The 16,791-nt window shown below is 31.7% G+C and overlaps 1 protein-coding gene across 1 annotated transcript; it reads left to right on the forward strand.

The window, feature by feature from the left end:
• The first annotated feature begins 846 nt into the window (after window positions 1-846).
• On the forward strand, window positions 847-8,890 carry LOC139490894 (uncharacterized). The gene is made up of 8 exons (XM_071278028.1): window positions 847-920; window positions 1,716-1,754; window positions 2,618-2,697; window positions 4,119-4,190; window positions 5,129-5,360; window positions 5,916-6,025; window positions 7,228-7,321; window positions 8,659-8,890. The coding sequence occupies exons 1-8, from the start codon at window positions 902-904 to the stop codon at window positions 8,868-8,870; spliced, it is 858 nt and encodes a 285-aa protein (XP_071134129.1). The 5' UTR covers window positions 847-901; the 3' UTR covers window positions 8,871-8,890.
• The last annotated feature ends 7,901 nt before the right edge of the window (window positions 8,891-16,791 follow it).

Below are 16,791 nucleotides of genomic sequence, written 5' to 3' on the forward strand. Positions count from 1 at the left end.
TTTTATTTGACCGTGACCTCATTTTCACGGTTCATTGCACAGTGTTAAGTTTTTGTGTTTTGGTCTATTTTTCTTAAACTATAAGTAATAGGTCAACTAAATATGTTGTATAGAAGCATTGTTAGCTGTACATGTCTGCCTGGCATGGTTCATCTGACCTTGACCTCATTTTCAAGGTTCATTGGTCTTTGTTTAGTTATCTTGGTTAATGTTAAGTTTATGTGACAGTTGTATTAAAGCTTAGCTTTATACTTAGGACTATCAACATAATATCAATGATTAGTATAGAAGGCGAGACATTTCAGCGTGTGCACTCTTGTATATTCATATACTATTTTCGTTTGACAATATATCAATTTTTGAAAATATAAAAAGGGAATGAATACACTTGATTTCCTGTTTTTGAATAAACTGAAGCCGTAAAAAAAAAATGAAAAATCTCAATTTCCACAATAACCTCATTTCATTTTTCTTGAAAAGTTTAAGTTTTGAGTTCTGTGATATCAGGCCTTTCGATCTGTAAAATAAGAATAATTCACCTTATAAATTTAAACATAAACCTTACTATATCAATTTTCGCTTAAATATTTGAATGCTTACTATATGTGCATCTATTTCAAGTGTGTAAACATATGTGTCTCTTGAACTCAAACAAAAGAATACAAATTAAGCATAGAACAAACAAAAATGTCTATCGGTAAGCATTTCCTGCTTCACATGCTGCATCTGTGTGAATACCCGAATATTAAGGTTTATTTTTTTTTCTTCAGTATCAAAATCGAAACAAAATGTGAAGAAGTTATAAAATCAAGCTTGTTATCATGGCTAGTTCATAAAGTAATCTATTATAAGGGACGATAACACAGTTTAATAGACGAGGTCTCCACACATAACATGCATAATGCAACCTAGTTTAATAGGTAAGAAATCAAACAATTGTCTCTATGACCGAGATTGATGTTAATCTTTTTTCTTTTTCTTATAAAACTAAAGAATATTGATATTAAAATATAAGTGACATAAGTTATTACTTATTTCATTGTAAATAGATTCGTTAACTATTCACTAAGGTATTATGTGTTAAGTAGCTAGGGTTTCCGAATAGTTATTTTACTGTAAATTGCAAGTAAATAGATTCCGTATTAAATCTCACTTTGCAACAACCTGTGACATTATAGAACCAATGCAGTTAATGTGTTCTGTGTAGGCCATATTAGTCTGTTGCCTTCAATTTTTTTAGTTTTATCTAAATTTCCAAATATTTAGTCTTGAGCATGTCTGATGAAGGTTATTCAAAAACACGAGTTGTACGTTAATAGGTCTCATAGGTTTTTCAAAAACCACATGATCAGAACTTTGCTAAGCGGACTCAGTTAATTTTATTAATATCCGAATAGAAAACGTTCCAATTATATAATAACCAAATTATTCAAATCAAAAGAGGTATTCTGAAAAGTAGCAGGACCGGCGGGGAGAGGTAAAATTTTAGACCCGTATTTAAATGGGGTGTGTTGAGAAAAGATTTTCGCCCTGCATCTGTATATTTTGCATGTTTTGTTTTTCGTCTTTTATTGTTTTTATTACCATGCTGTATGAACAGAGTATAAGTATAAGGCGCTTTTAAATTTTCGTCATCATTGTTATCATTAATTATCCACTTATTCCTCCAGTATAACATTGAAAGGTATTCACCATCATGTTTTGCTTCATTTCAGCAATTTTACTGCTATCATCATGTATTTGTGAAGTTACAGGTAATTATACTTGATCATTGAACTTTAGGGTTCAGCAATAGAAAACAGGACACTCCGGATTTGTTTCAGACTTTCAGGAACAGTAGGAATATCCTGAGCCGAACGGTAGTACGAAAGTGTTTTCCTCGGTTTTGGTTTGTAACCCGGATTTATTGTTTTCTCTCAATCGATTTAAAACTTTTGAACACCGGTATACTTTTGTTGCCTTTACTTACATTTGTAAGACCATGTTCATAATTTTATTTGCAAGACAATTGTACGACAACACCTTATAGAGATTATGTGTGTTTTTGTTATTTACTTCCTAACGTACTGACACTGATGATTTCATTTTATTTTCTCTAGAAAGTAGTTAACACTAATATAAAAAAGAAGATGTGGTATGATTGTCAATGAGACAACTATCCACAAAAGACCAAAATGACCCAGACATTAACAACTATAGGTCACCGTACGGCCTTCAACAATGAGCAAAGCCCATACCGCATAGTTAGCTATATGACAATTCTAAGGTACAAGTAAAGATAAACATTGTATTTGACACTACAAGGCCTGTAAAATCAACAACAGACTATAAGCAAATTCCTTTAAAAGTGTGGTATCAGATGATTAACAAGGTATGCAAATCCTGTCTTGTCCTAGTTCACATTAATGTCTTTTCTTGTTTTAATTGCATAAATGTCTCAGGCTATAACGTAGAAAACAGATGTTACAAAGAATGAAAAAGATCCTGACTAAGACAAACATTCTCAAATGATTTATAAAAACATGGTAATAGATATGAATTTTTTTTTTGGAAAATATTTTAACATTATGTTAACGATGGTGACAATGTACATCACACTAGTTTTAAAATGTTGCAGGGTTAGAATGTTATAGTTGTGACGATGTTCATCAAATTTCTGAATGCAAAGTATCCAAAGTATGCGATCAGAGCGACCAGGTAATATACTTTCTGATTAACATTATAAATAGTAATTATTGACCCTTATTTGACTTACAGCTTGATTTATTATGATTAGAAATATGACTTATCAAAATCAACTCCTCTTAACCCGACAAAAACGTTCGTTTAGAAAGTTCCCGCATGGTTGCATGCAAAAAAAAGTATACTTTTACGCGTATATATATATATAAATATAATTGAAATGTTGACATTCGTCAAAGAAGAATCATCTTAAACGTGGTATAAAGGAAATACAATAGAAAGGTCAACTTAGGATCTTCAAAATAGACTATTCATAAAGAGCAGAGGACAAATCTGTGTTAACATTTATATGTACCTGATACTTTTCTGAATCCAAATTAAATAGAGACATTTATAATACAAATATTGACTTCATCAAATTCGTATTTTGACAATAGAGTTGTCTTCAGTGATGATCGAGGCCAAATATTTATTTTTGATAATCCAGACCTTATCAAAAATAAAATCACAAAACTACTGAACTTTGAAAAAAATTCAAAACGGAAAGTCCGCAATCAAATGGCAAAATCAAAAGGTCAAGCACATCAAACGAATGAATAACAACTGTCATATTCCTGACTTGGTACACCCATTCCCTTATGTAGAAAATAAATTCATCATAGATACCAGGATTGAAATTTTATATTAACGCCAGACGCGCGTTTCGCCTACAAAAGACTCATCAGTGACGCTCGAATCGAGAAATGGTAAAAGGCCAAATAAAGTACGAAGTTGAAGAGCATTGAGGACCAAAAATTCCTAAAAGTTTTGCCAAACACAGCTAAGGTAATCTACTACTGAGGTAGAAAAGTCTTAGTATTTCAAAAAATTAAAATCTTGTTAACAGTTTATTTATTATTTTGAACATATTAATGATAACTCAAGTCAACACCGAAGTGCTGACTACTGGGCTGGTGATACCCTCGGGGAAATAAATCTCCACCAGCATTGGCATCGACCCAGTGGTTGTAAATAAACTCATCATAGATACCAGGATTGAAATTTTATATTAACCCCAGACGCGCGTTTCGCCTACAAAAGACTCATCAGTGACGCTCGAATCAAGAAATTTTAAAAGGCCAAATAAAGTACGAAGTTGAAGAGCATGGAGGACCAAACATTCCTAAACGTATTGCCAAAGATCAAATTATGGCTTGAACCTTGTTTGATAGCTAGCTAAACCTCTCACTTGTATGACAGTCGCATCAGGTGTAGTGAACTCAAATGAGATTAGGTGCCATTGTTGTGAATCACCCCTTTCGTTCTCAATATATTTTACTGATATAGCTGGGTTAGTATTAAATGTTATTTCTTACCTCAATTGACACTGTACTTCCTCTGTACAAAAAAAATAAAAATGATATAAGTAGTATTACATTTTATATGAATTTTTACAGGTGTGCATAACAGCAGAAAATATAAACGCAAATTTCCAATTTTCTTACAAGCTAGGATGTGCAAGAAAAGAGGTATGTTAAAAGTCATATAATATGTAAAAGCAGTAAGATGACGATCTATAAAACAATTAATGATACTGTATTTGCCAATTTTTACAATGACATAGTAATAATATTTTTATTGTCATATTTTATCAAATTAGTTCATTTTATTTTATCTTTTTTTAAGAGGATGTGATATTAGGAAATAAGAAGACTGGGAGCAAACGTATACGAACATTTGAAAAGACTCATCAGTGACGCTCGAATAAAAAAAGTTAAAAAAGGTCAAATAAAGAACGAAGTTGAAAATCAGTGAGGACCAACACTCCAAAAAGTTTTGCTAAATACTGTTAAGGTAATCTGTACCTGGGAAGAAAAGCCTCAGTATTTCAAAAATTCAAAGTTTTGTAAACAGTTAGTTTAATCAATGTTTATTAAGATAAATCAACATTAAACGATATCATACAAATAAATTAATATTAAGGATTCAGAAACAAGTAATTTGCTTTTACAAATCTGTCTCCTTTTACAAAAATAATACACTTATTGAACATTACATAAATTCAAATATTGGCATGCTCTGAAATAAATATATGAATATTTAAACACTGATCATAGATACAAGAATTGAAACTCGCGCATTTCGTCTACAAAAGACCCACCAGTGACGCTCGAATCAAAAACAGTTAAAAAGTCCAAAATAAAGTACAAAGTTGATGAGCAGTGAGGACCAATGTTATTCATTCCTGGGGTAGAAACGCCTTTGTGTTCAAAAATTCAAAAATCACTTTGTCAAGACAAAACTTTTTTGTGAAGACAAAACTTGTACAACCGTAAAATATATGTTTGATGAATATCCCAGATTATTTTAAGTATTCGGACTGTAAAAGGAAAATAAATGATAATAATTATTCCCAAAATTGTAGTGGTCTATGTAGAATGTGAAAAGATGTCTTTCTTTTTTTTAGTATTGCGGACAAAAGAAGAGAAATCTAAGACACATCTGTTGTACCACAAATCTTTGTAACAAATACAATTTAAGTACAACACAGTCAACCACCATGGTTACAAAACCACAGTATACCACTACTTTCCAGATCACAAAACAACCAGCGACGACGCAGATAACACAAGCTCCAACCACTACAAAATTAACTACTACAGCCCTACCAATTACAGCAAGGTTACAGCAAACATCACGTATGCTCAAAACATAAGAATTCGGAAATTAATTTTAATTAATGAATATGTCTCCTTCATGTAAAGCTCTTATTCATTGTCCGGATTCGGTAATAGTTATGTTTTTTTTCTGTTTTATCCCGTCTGAAACATAAGTATATATTTTGGATATTTAAAGATGTTGACCTCGAACATTACTGAAGAAACATTAATTGCCGAACTGAGCATCTTGGCACTGGTGCATTAAAATTGGGATCGTTTGTGTTATTCAAGCTTTATTCATGAATTGTCTTCTTTTTGATATATCTTAAATCATTATCTTATTTTTTTAATTTTCATGCACAACTTTTAGGAATGAATACTTACGAGTACCTTAAAGTTTAACAAGTATCGGTGAAAAAATACTATTAAAATACTGAATTAAACAATGAGGGATACAATAAACCTGACAATTTCAAAAGTTTGAGAAAACCAACTAACGGAGCGACTGCAAAACAACTGCCATATCCATGGCTTTAAACTCGGCAAAAAATACCACCAACATTATATGAATAACAATGATTTATGTCATTTTAGCAAATAATCAATGCGCTGGGTATGGTTACCATCTTTGGAGAGTTCACTGTTATTTCATAATTGATATCCCTGAAATTTGGGCAGGAGGGAATGTAGGAAATCACCACCCAGTAAGTATGACTAACATATATACATATATTTTAAATTGTTTAAAATCTCACAACTACTGTTTTTTTTATTTATTCATCCCTTACTTTATTGATTTTATATTTGCATTGTTTCAAATTTGTTCATTCAGTGTATAGATATAGGAAGATGTGGTATAAGTGCCAATGAGACAACTCTCCATCCAAATAGCAATTTATGAAGGTAAACAATTATAGGACAAGGTACGGCCTTCAACACGGAGCCTTGACTCACACCAAACAACAAGCTATAAAGGGCCCCAAAATAACAAGTGAAAAACCATTCAAACGGGAAAACCAACAGTTTAATCTATATAAAAAAAACGAGAAACGAGAAACATGTATAAATTACATAAACAAACGACAACTACTGTACATCAGAGTCCTGACTTTTAGTCAGGTGCAAACATTTGCAGCGGGATTAAACGTTTTAATGGTATGTTCACTAGTGTTAATATGTCTTTTTATTGAGTTAATTGTTATCATAAGTAAACCATTTCAATTGATATTTTATAGTGTGTCTTTCTATGTTGTGATGTTACACTATTGTTTCAGATAAGGGGTGAAGGTTGGTACATATTAAAACTTTTAAACCTGCTGTATTTGTTTGCACCTATCATAAGTCAGGAATCTGATGATCAGTAATTGTCATTTGTTGATGTGCTTCATTTCTCATTTTTTATATAGATTATACCGTTGGTTTTTTCATTTGAATGGTTTTATACTAGTCATCTTTTGGGCCCTTTATAGCTTGCTATTCGGTATGAGTCAATGCTCCGTTTTGAAGACCATACTGTGACCTGTAATGGTTTACTTTTTATACAAATTTTGACTTGGATGGAGAGTTGTTTCATTGGCACTCATACCACATCTTTTTAATACAAATGTGTCTATATAGCATGTAAATACAGCCAGCTCTTTTTATGTTTTTAACCTTAATTTGTGTTGTCGGTCGTATCGATTAGTTCACAATAACACAGATCAAACAAATTGATAAATTCAAACGATTCAAAGACATAATAATTGCTTAAATAAATATGAATCAATTGAAAATGATATAATTTCAAATGGATTACACTTTTTGTTTGGGACTTCTCTAAATACAGTGTATCTTAATTTTGTAAGTATTTAGAACGATGTGTTCTTTGTAAGTAAAATTGTAACCACTTATACGCACTACATTTCAGGATCCTTGCCAAGCCCTTAACATGCATATGGTGAAAATAAACACAGACAGCGAGCATAATGTGATTGTCAATTTTGTTAGGAACATATATAATTGTAAGATATCATTAAAGACATCAGATAAAACAAAATGATGAAGTACTGACTATTTAGTTTATACAAATTATTTAGTCTTGATATGTATATTAAAAAAAAACAATAACAACACGCTGAAATATCATACGTCCGAAGCGCTTTTCTAGATTTAGCTTCAACATGCAAAAAAATATGATTTTAACCATTTTTAAAATTTCTCGCGACTGGTGTTGAAGGTCTGCACGTTAGAGTACTATTGTTACATCTCTACGAGGTGTCCGTAACTGATAATTAAGGGAAACAGTAGAAGTAGGGACTACAAATCTGTTAAATTTATTTTATTCAAATTATCAGATTTTCAATAACTATAAAATGATACAACCGTATGGCGACTGGTTTTGAAAATAGTCAAAGGTACTATCACAAATTACCCTCAACAATGGAGTCACGAGACCACAAAAAGTCATTCAAACCACGGTCTAGTAAACACTTTAATATTGAATTGTCGAGTTGGCACTTATAATGATGAATAGAGATGTTGTTCTCAATTTGAAGGTTTGCATGTCGAGGAAATATTTACATGGAAGGCATTTACCACTTAAGTTAATGAAGACTTCAGTGCAATTTCCTATCATTAACAATGCTAAGGACATTAGCTGCGTACGCGTATATTATTATTTCCCGTATATTAACAGGCAAATGACATAAATGGCCACTCATATTGTTGTCAACGGATTATGGTATGTCTTAGGATGCATTAATGACATGTCCCAACATTAAAGGTAGCCGAAAAGAAAACAACCAAAACCTGATTTTGTATATGTTGTTCAGTCGTTAGTTTTAAATACATTGTTTTGTGGACTTGTTTGTTTTTGGTCGTCATTTGTTTAATATATATATTTGTAGGATCCTTTACTATAGATAATTTAGCTGATCTGTAAAAATAACATCTCCATGCCTTATATATCATGTACTGTAGTACGACGCTAGATTAAAACTGACGTGGAAAGGTAACATATGGCCAGCGAAAGCTTCATTTTTATGAAGCCCAGGTGGTCGTGTGGTCTAGCGGGACGGCTACAGTGCAGGTGATTTGGTGTCACGATATCTCAGTAGCATGGGTTCGAATCCCGGCGAGGGAAGAACAAAAAAATTGCGAAAGCAAATTTACAGGTCTAACATTGTTGGGTTGATGTTTAGACGAGTTGTATATATATATATATATATAAACGAGTCTAAATTGAAAACTATGTTATATATATATATATATATATATATATACAACACTATATCTTACTTAAGTATATACACTTAAAAAATAGTCTGCTGCTTATTATAATCTGTATTTATATAATTAGACCAATATGACGTTTGGTTGGGAGGTTCATATCATCAAAACACTTGGATGTGGAAGAATAGTGAAGAAACCATAGACGTCCATGACAAACATTGGAAACGAGGACACCAGCATCTACATTGTCTTGCTTTACATGGAAATCAATGGGTTACCCATCACTGCAATGAGAAATACAAGACTTTGTGTGAAAAAGTCATAAAATTGGTGGAATAAATAAACAATTTTTAAATTGAGTTCGTATGTTGTTCCTCATGATTGAAGATAAGTTTATATAACATTCTTTAGATTGATTTGACGTATAATAGCTTTTTATGACTCACTTGGGCTATGGAACTTTGGAGCGCACTCTGTATAGAAAACCAAGAAACTTCCTATTCAGTTTTGGAGAGGCAGGCCTTTGTCTCTAAATCGTCATAGATTCATCTAAAATAGTTAAATCTTTCACCATTCCATTAGATTCGTTATAAATGGTACTCCACAAATGAGTACCATTTATCTACGCTAACTCTGTAGCACAAGCGATAACTTTATTACCATTAACTCGCTATTTTAATTCCACAGACTCATTACTTCTAACAAAATCTTACTGATATTGAGCTATTTTCTCACAGTACTATACAGTAAAGTAAAGAAACGACAAATTGATTTACTAATAATGGTTGTGACAAATCTGTCGAATGCCATCGATGCTTATGTATATAAAACTTTCATAAACGACACGTTTAAAGAAAATAACTTCAATAGTGATATTTCATGTTAATATACGAATGTTGAAGGCAGATGATAGCGTTGGAGATGTAATGTCCACAATCAATGACAACACCCCTATCTGCAGGTGTTATAAAAAGTCATACAAAAATACAAGGCATAAAATTAGATAATAGCTTGGCAGCTGTGTTATGTAAGATAATAAAAGATAATGAAAGATGGAAATTTCATAAAAAAAGGACAAGGACCTGCAAAGTCACTAATTTCGAATATACCACGGTTTGGTCACGTTTTTTATTTGATAAACCAATGACATATATTTGTACACTTTCAATAAACTCATGGAATGATATTTTACAAAGATTGAGAATTGGTTATCAATGGAAATAAACTCCAATCGTTAAATTTGAATAGGATAGGAAACGTGTATTGTTTGCATCACTTCAAGTAAGACCCTTTCCGTTTTGAATATTCCTTGTAGTTCTGTTTTTTTTTGGTGGATGTTTTACTTTTTCAGCACAGACTGTTTCATGTACATCATTTGTTTTGATTTGCATTTTGAATTCAATTTTTGATTTTTTTTCTTAATTCGAATTTCATCATGAATTGAGTACTTCTAAATGTCTCATTTAATACTCTATTTTGACTTGTGTTTGATCATTTGTATCATTTTGTTTTAATCTTTTCTATCCAATTTCATGGAATTTTGGGTTATCAGTGCTCTTCAACTTTTGTACTTGTTTGGCTTCATAATTATTTTGATCTGTGCGTCACTGATGGTTCTTATGTAGACGAAAAGCACGTCTAGCGTATCAAATTATAAGCCTGATACCTTTTGTAACTATTTACACCACTGTGTTGATGCCACTGCTGGTGGACGTTTCGTCCTAGAGGGTATCACCAGCACTTCGGTGTTGACATGAATATCAATTATATGGTCATGTTTATAGATTTACTGTTTGTTAAAGTATGAATTATCCGAAATACCAAGGATTTTCTTATCCCAAGCCTAGATTACTTCATCCGTATTTTGCACAACATTTTGGAATCTTGGGTCCTCAATGCTCTTCAATTTTGTACTTCATAATTATTTTGATCTGAGCGTCACTGATGAGTATTATGTAGACGAAACGCGTGTCTTGCGTATCAAATTTTAAGCCTGGTACCTTTGATAACTGTCAGTTCCTTATTGAAACTTCTATTTGTTCGATCGCATGGGATCCGTTCCTCCTCTTTTGGGTCAATCTTTTTTTCTTTTAAGGTTTTTCTTCTGTTGATAAGTTTCTAAAAAACACAATAAAAATGTACATGTACCTTATATGTTGTATTCGATAGGAAGGTTAAATAAGAATTTAACTAATGCAATAGTTTGTAATGTGTATTCATTGGATTGTTTTCCTTGCCTTACTATCAAAACCGAAACTATAATAGAAATAAATTACATAATAATAAATTCAACCAGAGACATATATGTTTCTGATTTAATTTTGGTACCGTTGACATTTGTTTTACTAAAGAGCAATATTTAAAAAAAAAGTTGTTGTTTAACAAAAAATACCATGGCAAGCGCAAATCATACTATAGTTATTAATTTCTGTGTCATTTGGTCTCTTGTGGATAGTTGTCTCATTGGCAATCATACTACATTTTTTTTTACATATATTGTCGGTTACATAAACTATCTTTCAACTATAATGATTTGATAACCATTTTCTACATTTGAAAATGCCTGTACCAAGTCAGGAATATGACAGTTCTTGTCCATTCGTTTTTGATGCGTTTTGTTATTTGATTTTGCCATGTGATTATGGACTTTCCGAATTGATTTTCCTCTGAGTTCAGTATTTTTGTGATTTTACTTTTTAGTCTTTAAAATTAACACCAAGAATTTCTAATATTTACTTCATTTGAACTCTGGTGGATAGTTGGCAATCATATCACGTCTCCTTATTGCACACCTCCTAAATCTTATATAAACAATGGTGAGTTTTAAATCAATCTTTATTGAAATTCCTGTGTTATAAAATAAATGTTAATTTAAGTTATGACCTAGTATGCACAATAATTTAGATGGATAAAAATATTATAATCGATGAATAATTAATTGGGGTGGATAAAAAATTTATAACCTCTGTAAATTATTTAAGATGGATAACAAATTCCCAAGTGTAAATTCGACCTTAGTTCATAAGTGCATACCCTGTGTTTTCTGCCATAGAGAACCATTTTTCTGTTGTGGTCTTCCCTTTTCCCTGCAGATTCTGTTTACCACAATTAAAATGTGTCTCAATTCCACCCGCAGAAACAGAAAATAACTTTGTAAAATATTATTCAATCCAAAGAAAACGTAATCAAACTTCAAATGGTGTACTCCCTGTCAAAACCTAACGTAAATATATAGGAACCAGTAGGAACGGGTAAATGTGTGGACGTATCGGATCGAAACAAAATAATGTTTCTACGCTACAACAGGGTTTTAATATTAAAATTTTAGAACATATTTTGGTTATGTAGATATTAAATGAACGATGAAGGGCTAGAGCTCCTTGAAGAATACCTTTGGAGTGACAATTTGGAATACTTTAATTGTAGTTCTTGCTTGCAAGTTAATAAAAGGGGGTATATTTAGCATGTATCTCATATTGTTCTGTCGCACTTGTTTTAGTATTTCCACATTCCCGTGTGGAAAGAAGAGCATTGTTTTGCGCCAAGACTTTTTCTAGTTCAAGCATCCCGCAAGTGGGGAGGGTTGGGTATAAGATTAAAAAAATATGTAATTCCAAATTCATTTCAAAAACAGTAGTTCAAGAGAACAATAGTAATAAAACGTATGGACAACATTTTATATAAATAATACCATTTTAATCCTGAATATAAATGTACTTACTCCTGATCACACCCTCTTCAACAGCTGGGAACTGCCCCCTAACATATGTCAGAATCGCCTCCGACATTTCTGTATTCTCTTCAGAATTGAATCTACTTATATCAAAATATGCATATCATTGATCTCCCATGACAATGTACAGCTGTACAGGTAATATTTTTTAAATACAATTTACAACTTCTCGACCAGTCAAATGGATTAAAATTGCCGTCCAAGTTTCAACGTTCAAACATCTTTTTTTCATGTTGTAAGTCACTTTGTATGAATGACAACAAGGGTATAATCTCATTTGATCGTAATCAAGATATCAAATCAAATATTAACACTGCCTATATGGATAAAAATGCTTTGTCCAAATTTAAAAAAAAAAGTTTGTGCAATGTTCTTAGTTTTCATATTGTTTTTCTTTTTTTTCTTTAGATATCCTGCTGTTATTTTTTTTTTAATAATTTACAATTTCAAGTTTGAATCATTTTAATAAAAATAACAAAAAATTGATACGCATTCAATGCCATTTCATAATTGTAGTTAAAAACATATAGATAATTTATCATCCATGCAATTGTACACAAAATAGTCTGCTCTACGAAACCTGGTGAAATTGGGGTAATATGATGATGATTGGCAATACTTTCTTAAAGGTTAATTAACAATGAGGTTATAAAAATGATATATGATTTTGTTTGTTCAATCATCAATGAAAGTGAAATAGTGAAATAATAATTCACTTTTTACAGCCAGTAAGATTCAGTTTTGTCTCAAACAGTCAAGAAACATCGCTTATGAATTATTCACTTGTAAGTGAATTATTCAACCTCCTTGAATCCGTATTCATGTATCCCTCAATTCCACCCCTTAGCTAGTGATAGATTACGCATGAGTTATGCTTGTTTCCGTTATTATAAGGAAGATATTGTCAACATTGAAGGTGAAACAAGGGTAAATAAAGGCAACAATATTATACCGCTGTTCGAAAGTCACAAATCGATTGAGAGAAAACAAATCCATGGAAACACATCAACTATAAGAGGAAAAGAACGAAAGAACAGAAACATTAAAGTACAACAAAAAAACAAACGACAATGTAACACAAAGAAACACACACACAGAAACTATTTGATTGTCTGAATTGATCCACAAAAACTCATTTCTATACAGGAAAATTTTTATTTAACATATATTTTAACCTATATTATGAAATCAAACAGACCTAGAAAAATTCAATTACACGAGTTCGCTATCAATTCATTTCTATGTTTATGTTTATATCGGGTAATATGACCGTCGGTAGTCGTCGGAGGCCACCTCGACAGTAATTAGTTAATCACAACCATGAATTTGACCAGCGCAAATATGATCCTCTATTTTTTTTTATTAAAAGAGATATACTTGCTAGACCTTCAATCTATTACATATTGAATATATTAAAGAAATATTTGGAATATTTACATTTTATCTGTAATTATTTATGAACATGGAAAGATCAGGCCAAATGTAGAATAACAGGCTAAAAATCGACTTACCATTAGCGAAAACATGCATCTTCCGTTTGTTCATAGGTTGTTAATCAACAAAAACTACGACCTAGCTAGAACAATAAACATGATCAAATGAAATAACTTTATAAATTTCTCTCTGATAATCAAAGTGTGATTGTTTATCATTGTCATGGTCAGATCTCATTTGGAAATTAACTGCCAAAATTAACAAATAAGGTCAAACGGTGTTGTCTAAGAAAAAAATATCTTACATTTTGTAATCCCATTTGCTTTTGGAAATAAATGTTGTTAATTCCAGATCATTTAAATATCTTGAAGTTGATAATCGATCTAAGTTATTCTCTGTTAATTTTTTCAAACTGACCTCCCCGATGCAAGTTACAAACGGGAAAATGAAGCCCATGAATCAAAGGCAACCAGACAAGACAACAACAGAACAAATAGTGCACAATTCGCAAAACACTTTGTAGACATCTTAAGATTATGCTACATATACGTGTATAATTGTTGGATTACTATCTTGTTAACATTTACTACTCACCTCGTGTTGTTTATATAGTAAGGTACTTGATTGACATAAAGCATGTTATCATATTCATACAAGTCTTAACAAAACGTACAATTATTTCTTAAACTCATTTTATTAATTTTTTACATTGGTGCTTCACATAAAAGTTTATAACGAGATTCACACACACTGCTATTCCATTTCCGGTTACGTAGATCAAGGCATCGTTTTTCATGTTTCACAGCAAATGACCTCCCACGGTTGTCATCAAGCTTTATAGAAGCATCGTTTATCCAGCGCCAATGATGGAAGTTAACATTGAAATGTGCACCCAGCCAAACACGTTCAGACCCTTCAAAAACCATAATACATTAACGTATAACATAAGCAGAATTCATTGTTCAATGCAATGTTTTTATTGACATATCACTCTATGCAATATTTCAATTTTGATCTAAAAAATATCAAAATTAGTTGATTATTAGTTAATTAACTCTTATCATTATTTTCATTGTTTTTCGAATGACTGCTTTGTCAGCTTAAGACATCATGACTAGAAGATGAACGCGAAATCGCGGTACAATTAGGCAAGTGTTAATATAAAGAGTTTTAAATTTCACGGACAGTACGTCGACTGAGCATGCGCGAAAGCGTAAAAGTCGGACCGATAATGTCTCCGAAATTGGATATATTTTCTAAACTTGGCGTATTCTGTGGGAAAAATAGTTTCAAAATCTATGATGAGTTTATTCATATCTTAAGGTTCCATTAAAGTCAAAATATAGGACACCTCATAAACAGCTAAACTTTGCCTGTATTTTTCAACCTATAACGAATAAAGTCATAAACTATGAGAACATATGTTCATTTAAACATACTTAACATATACACACTGTGTAAACTGTAAATAAACTTGCAATTGTTATGTTGTGGCCAAACCGGTTCTTGGGGTGAACACTAAATTTTCAAAAAAATCTGGAGGCCTGCAAGACGACTTATTTTGTTTAGAATTGGTATGGACGAATACTGTTATATCTAATACAGGGCAAGCTCATGTTGATTTTTTTATAAAATGTATTGATTATCGAGTTTCAGTTAATTTCATGTATCTAAGTGAACGAATATCGAAGGTACAATACAGAAATTGGACAGATATGCCTTTAAAACATATGTATGTGACAAATCAACATGAGCTTGCCCAGCATTACATGTAACAGTATTCGTCCATACCAATTTTAAGCAAATTAATTCGTCTCGTAGGCCTCCAGATTTTTTTGAAAATTTGGTGTTCACCCCAAGAACCGGTTTGGCCACAACATAACAATTTCAAGTTTATTTACAATTTACACAGTGTGTATATGTAAGGTATGTTTAAATGAACATATGTTCTCATAGTTTATGACTTTATTCATTATAGGTTGACAGATACAGACAACGTTTAGATGTTTATGAAGTGTCTTATATTTTGACTTTACTGGAACCTTAAGATGGTCTTTGCAGAATTAGAAAGTTGAAATGAGTTGTACTTTTTTTATCCGCACAGAAAAGAGTTCGAAATGCCAAAATATATATTAAAAAGTCTTATCTTTATCCAAATGCACTAGCATTTTTGTGGTTTCATCTAAAAAATGACCATGCATTTTAAATAATCTTATTCATAAATTGGTTGGTCTCGACTGAGCATTTGCATTTGGTTTTCTTGAATTATTCATTTACTTTTTTTTGTCAGACTGATGATTGTGATTAGAACACAAGTTGGTTGGGTGTTCAATGTGTCGATGTAGACTTGTCAGTTAGTATATTGAATGTCCAGCAATACCGATTTCCAAGTCTAACTTAACTTGAGACTTGTACTAAATGCATAATATGTTAAAGTTGCATAGTTTATAGACAATTTTGATACACAATAATAAACCAATTGGAACATCAACGTTTGCTAGACAATACATTTATTAAACTTAATGAATATGTTGTAGAGCAAAACGTCAATTGTGTTGATTTTAGTTCCGGTGTATATGTTTTTTTGTTTTTTTGTTTTTTTTTTAAATCAATACGATTCTTCACAAAATAAGATTTTTCATGACCAACAATTAAAAAAATGTATACTAGTAGCTAAGTTTCCAATGTTTGTAAAACACGCTCTTTTCAATGAAACAATGGAGTCTATTCTATATTCAAATACAAAAAAATCCAGTTGTTGATGATTTTGTTCCAATTGGTGAAGTTGAAATCATCCCTTCGTGAATTTTACGAACGCTATCACAATTTAGTTGACTGTTATGGAATAACCGTTTCACAGATTATATCGGATATGTTCCTTGTGTCGACACTAAAATTCCCTTCCCTTTTCACGAATGTGACCTACCGAATTTGACTATTTACCGGATTTGTAATAAAATGAGCAACATGACGGATGCCACACGTGGAGCAGGATATGCTTACCCTTCCGGAGCACCTGAGATCACCCCCAGTTTTTGGTGGGGTTCGTGTTGCTTAGTGTTTAGTTTTCTATGTTATGTCTTGTGTACTATT

This window comes from Mytilus edulis, chromosome 10 (genome assembly GCF_963676685.1).
Source record: "Mytilus edulis chromosome 10, xbMytEdul2.2, whole genome shotgun sequence".
Lineage (NCBI taxonomy): Eukaryota > Metazoa > Mollusca > Bivalvia > Mytilida > Mytilidae > Mytilus > Mytilus edulis.

Bases quoted from the DNA above. Each gene is read 5' to 3' on its own strand.
- LOC139490894 (XM_071278028.1), top strand. The intron at 1,755-2,617 runs GTAATTATACTT...AAAATGTTGCAG, and splicing joins ATGTATTTGTGAAGTTACAG to GGTTAGAATGTTATAGTTGT. The intron at 4,191-5,128 runs GTATGTTAAAAG...TCTTTTTTTTAG, and splicing joins TAGGATGTGCAAGAAAAGAG to TATTGCGGACAAAAGAAGAG.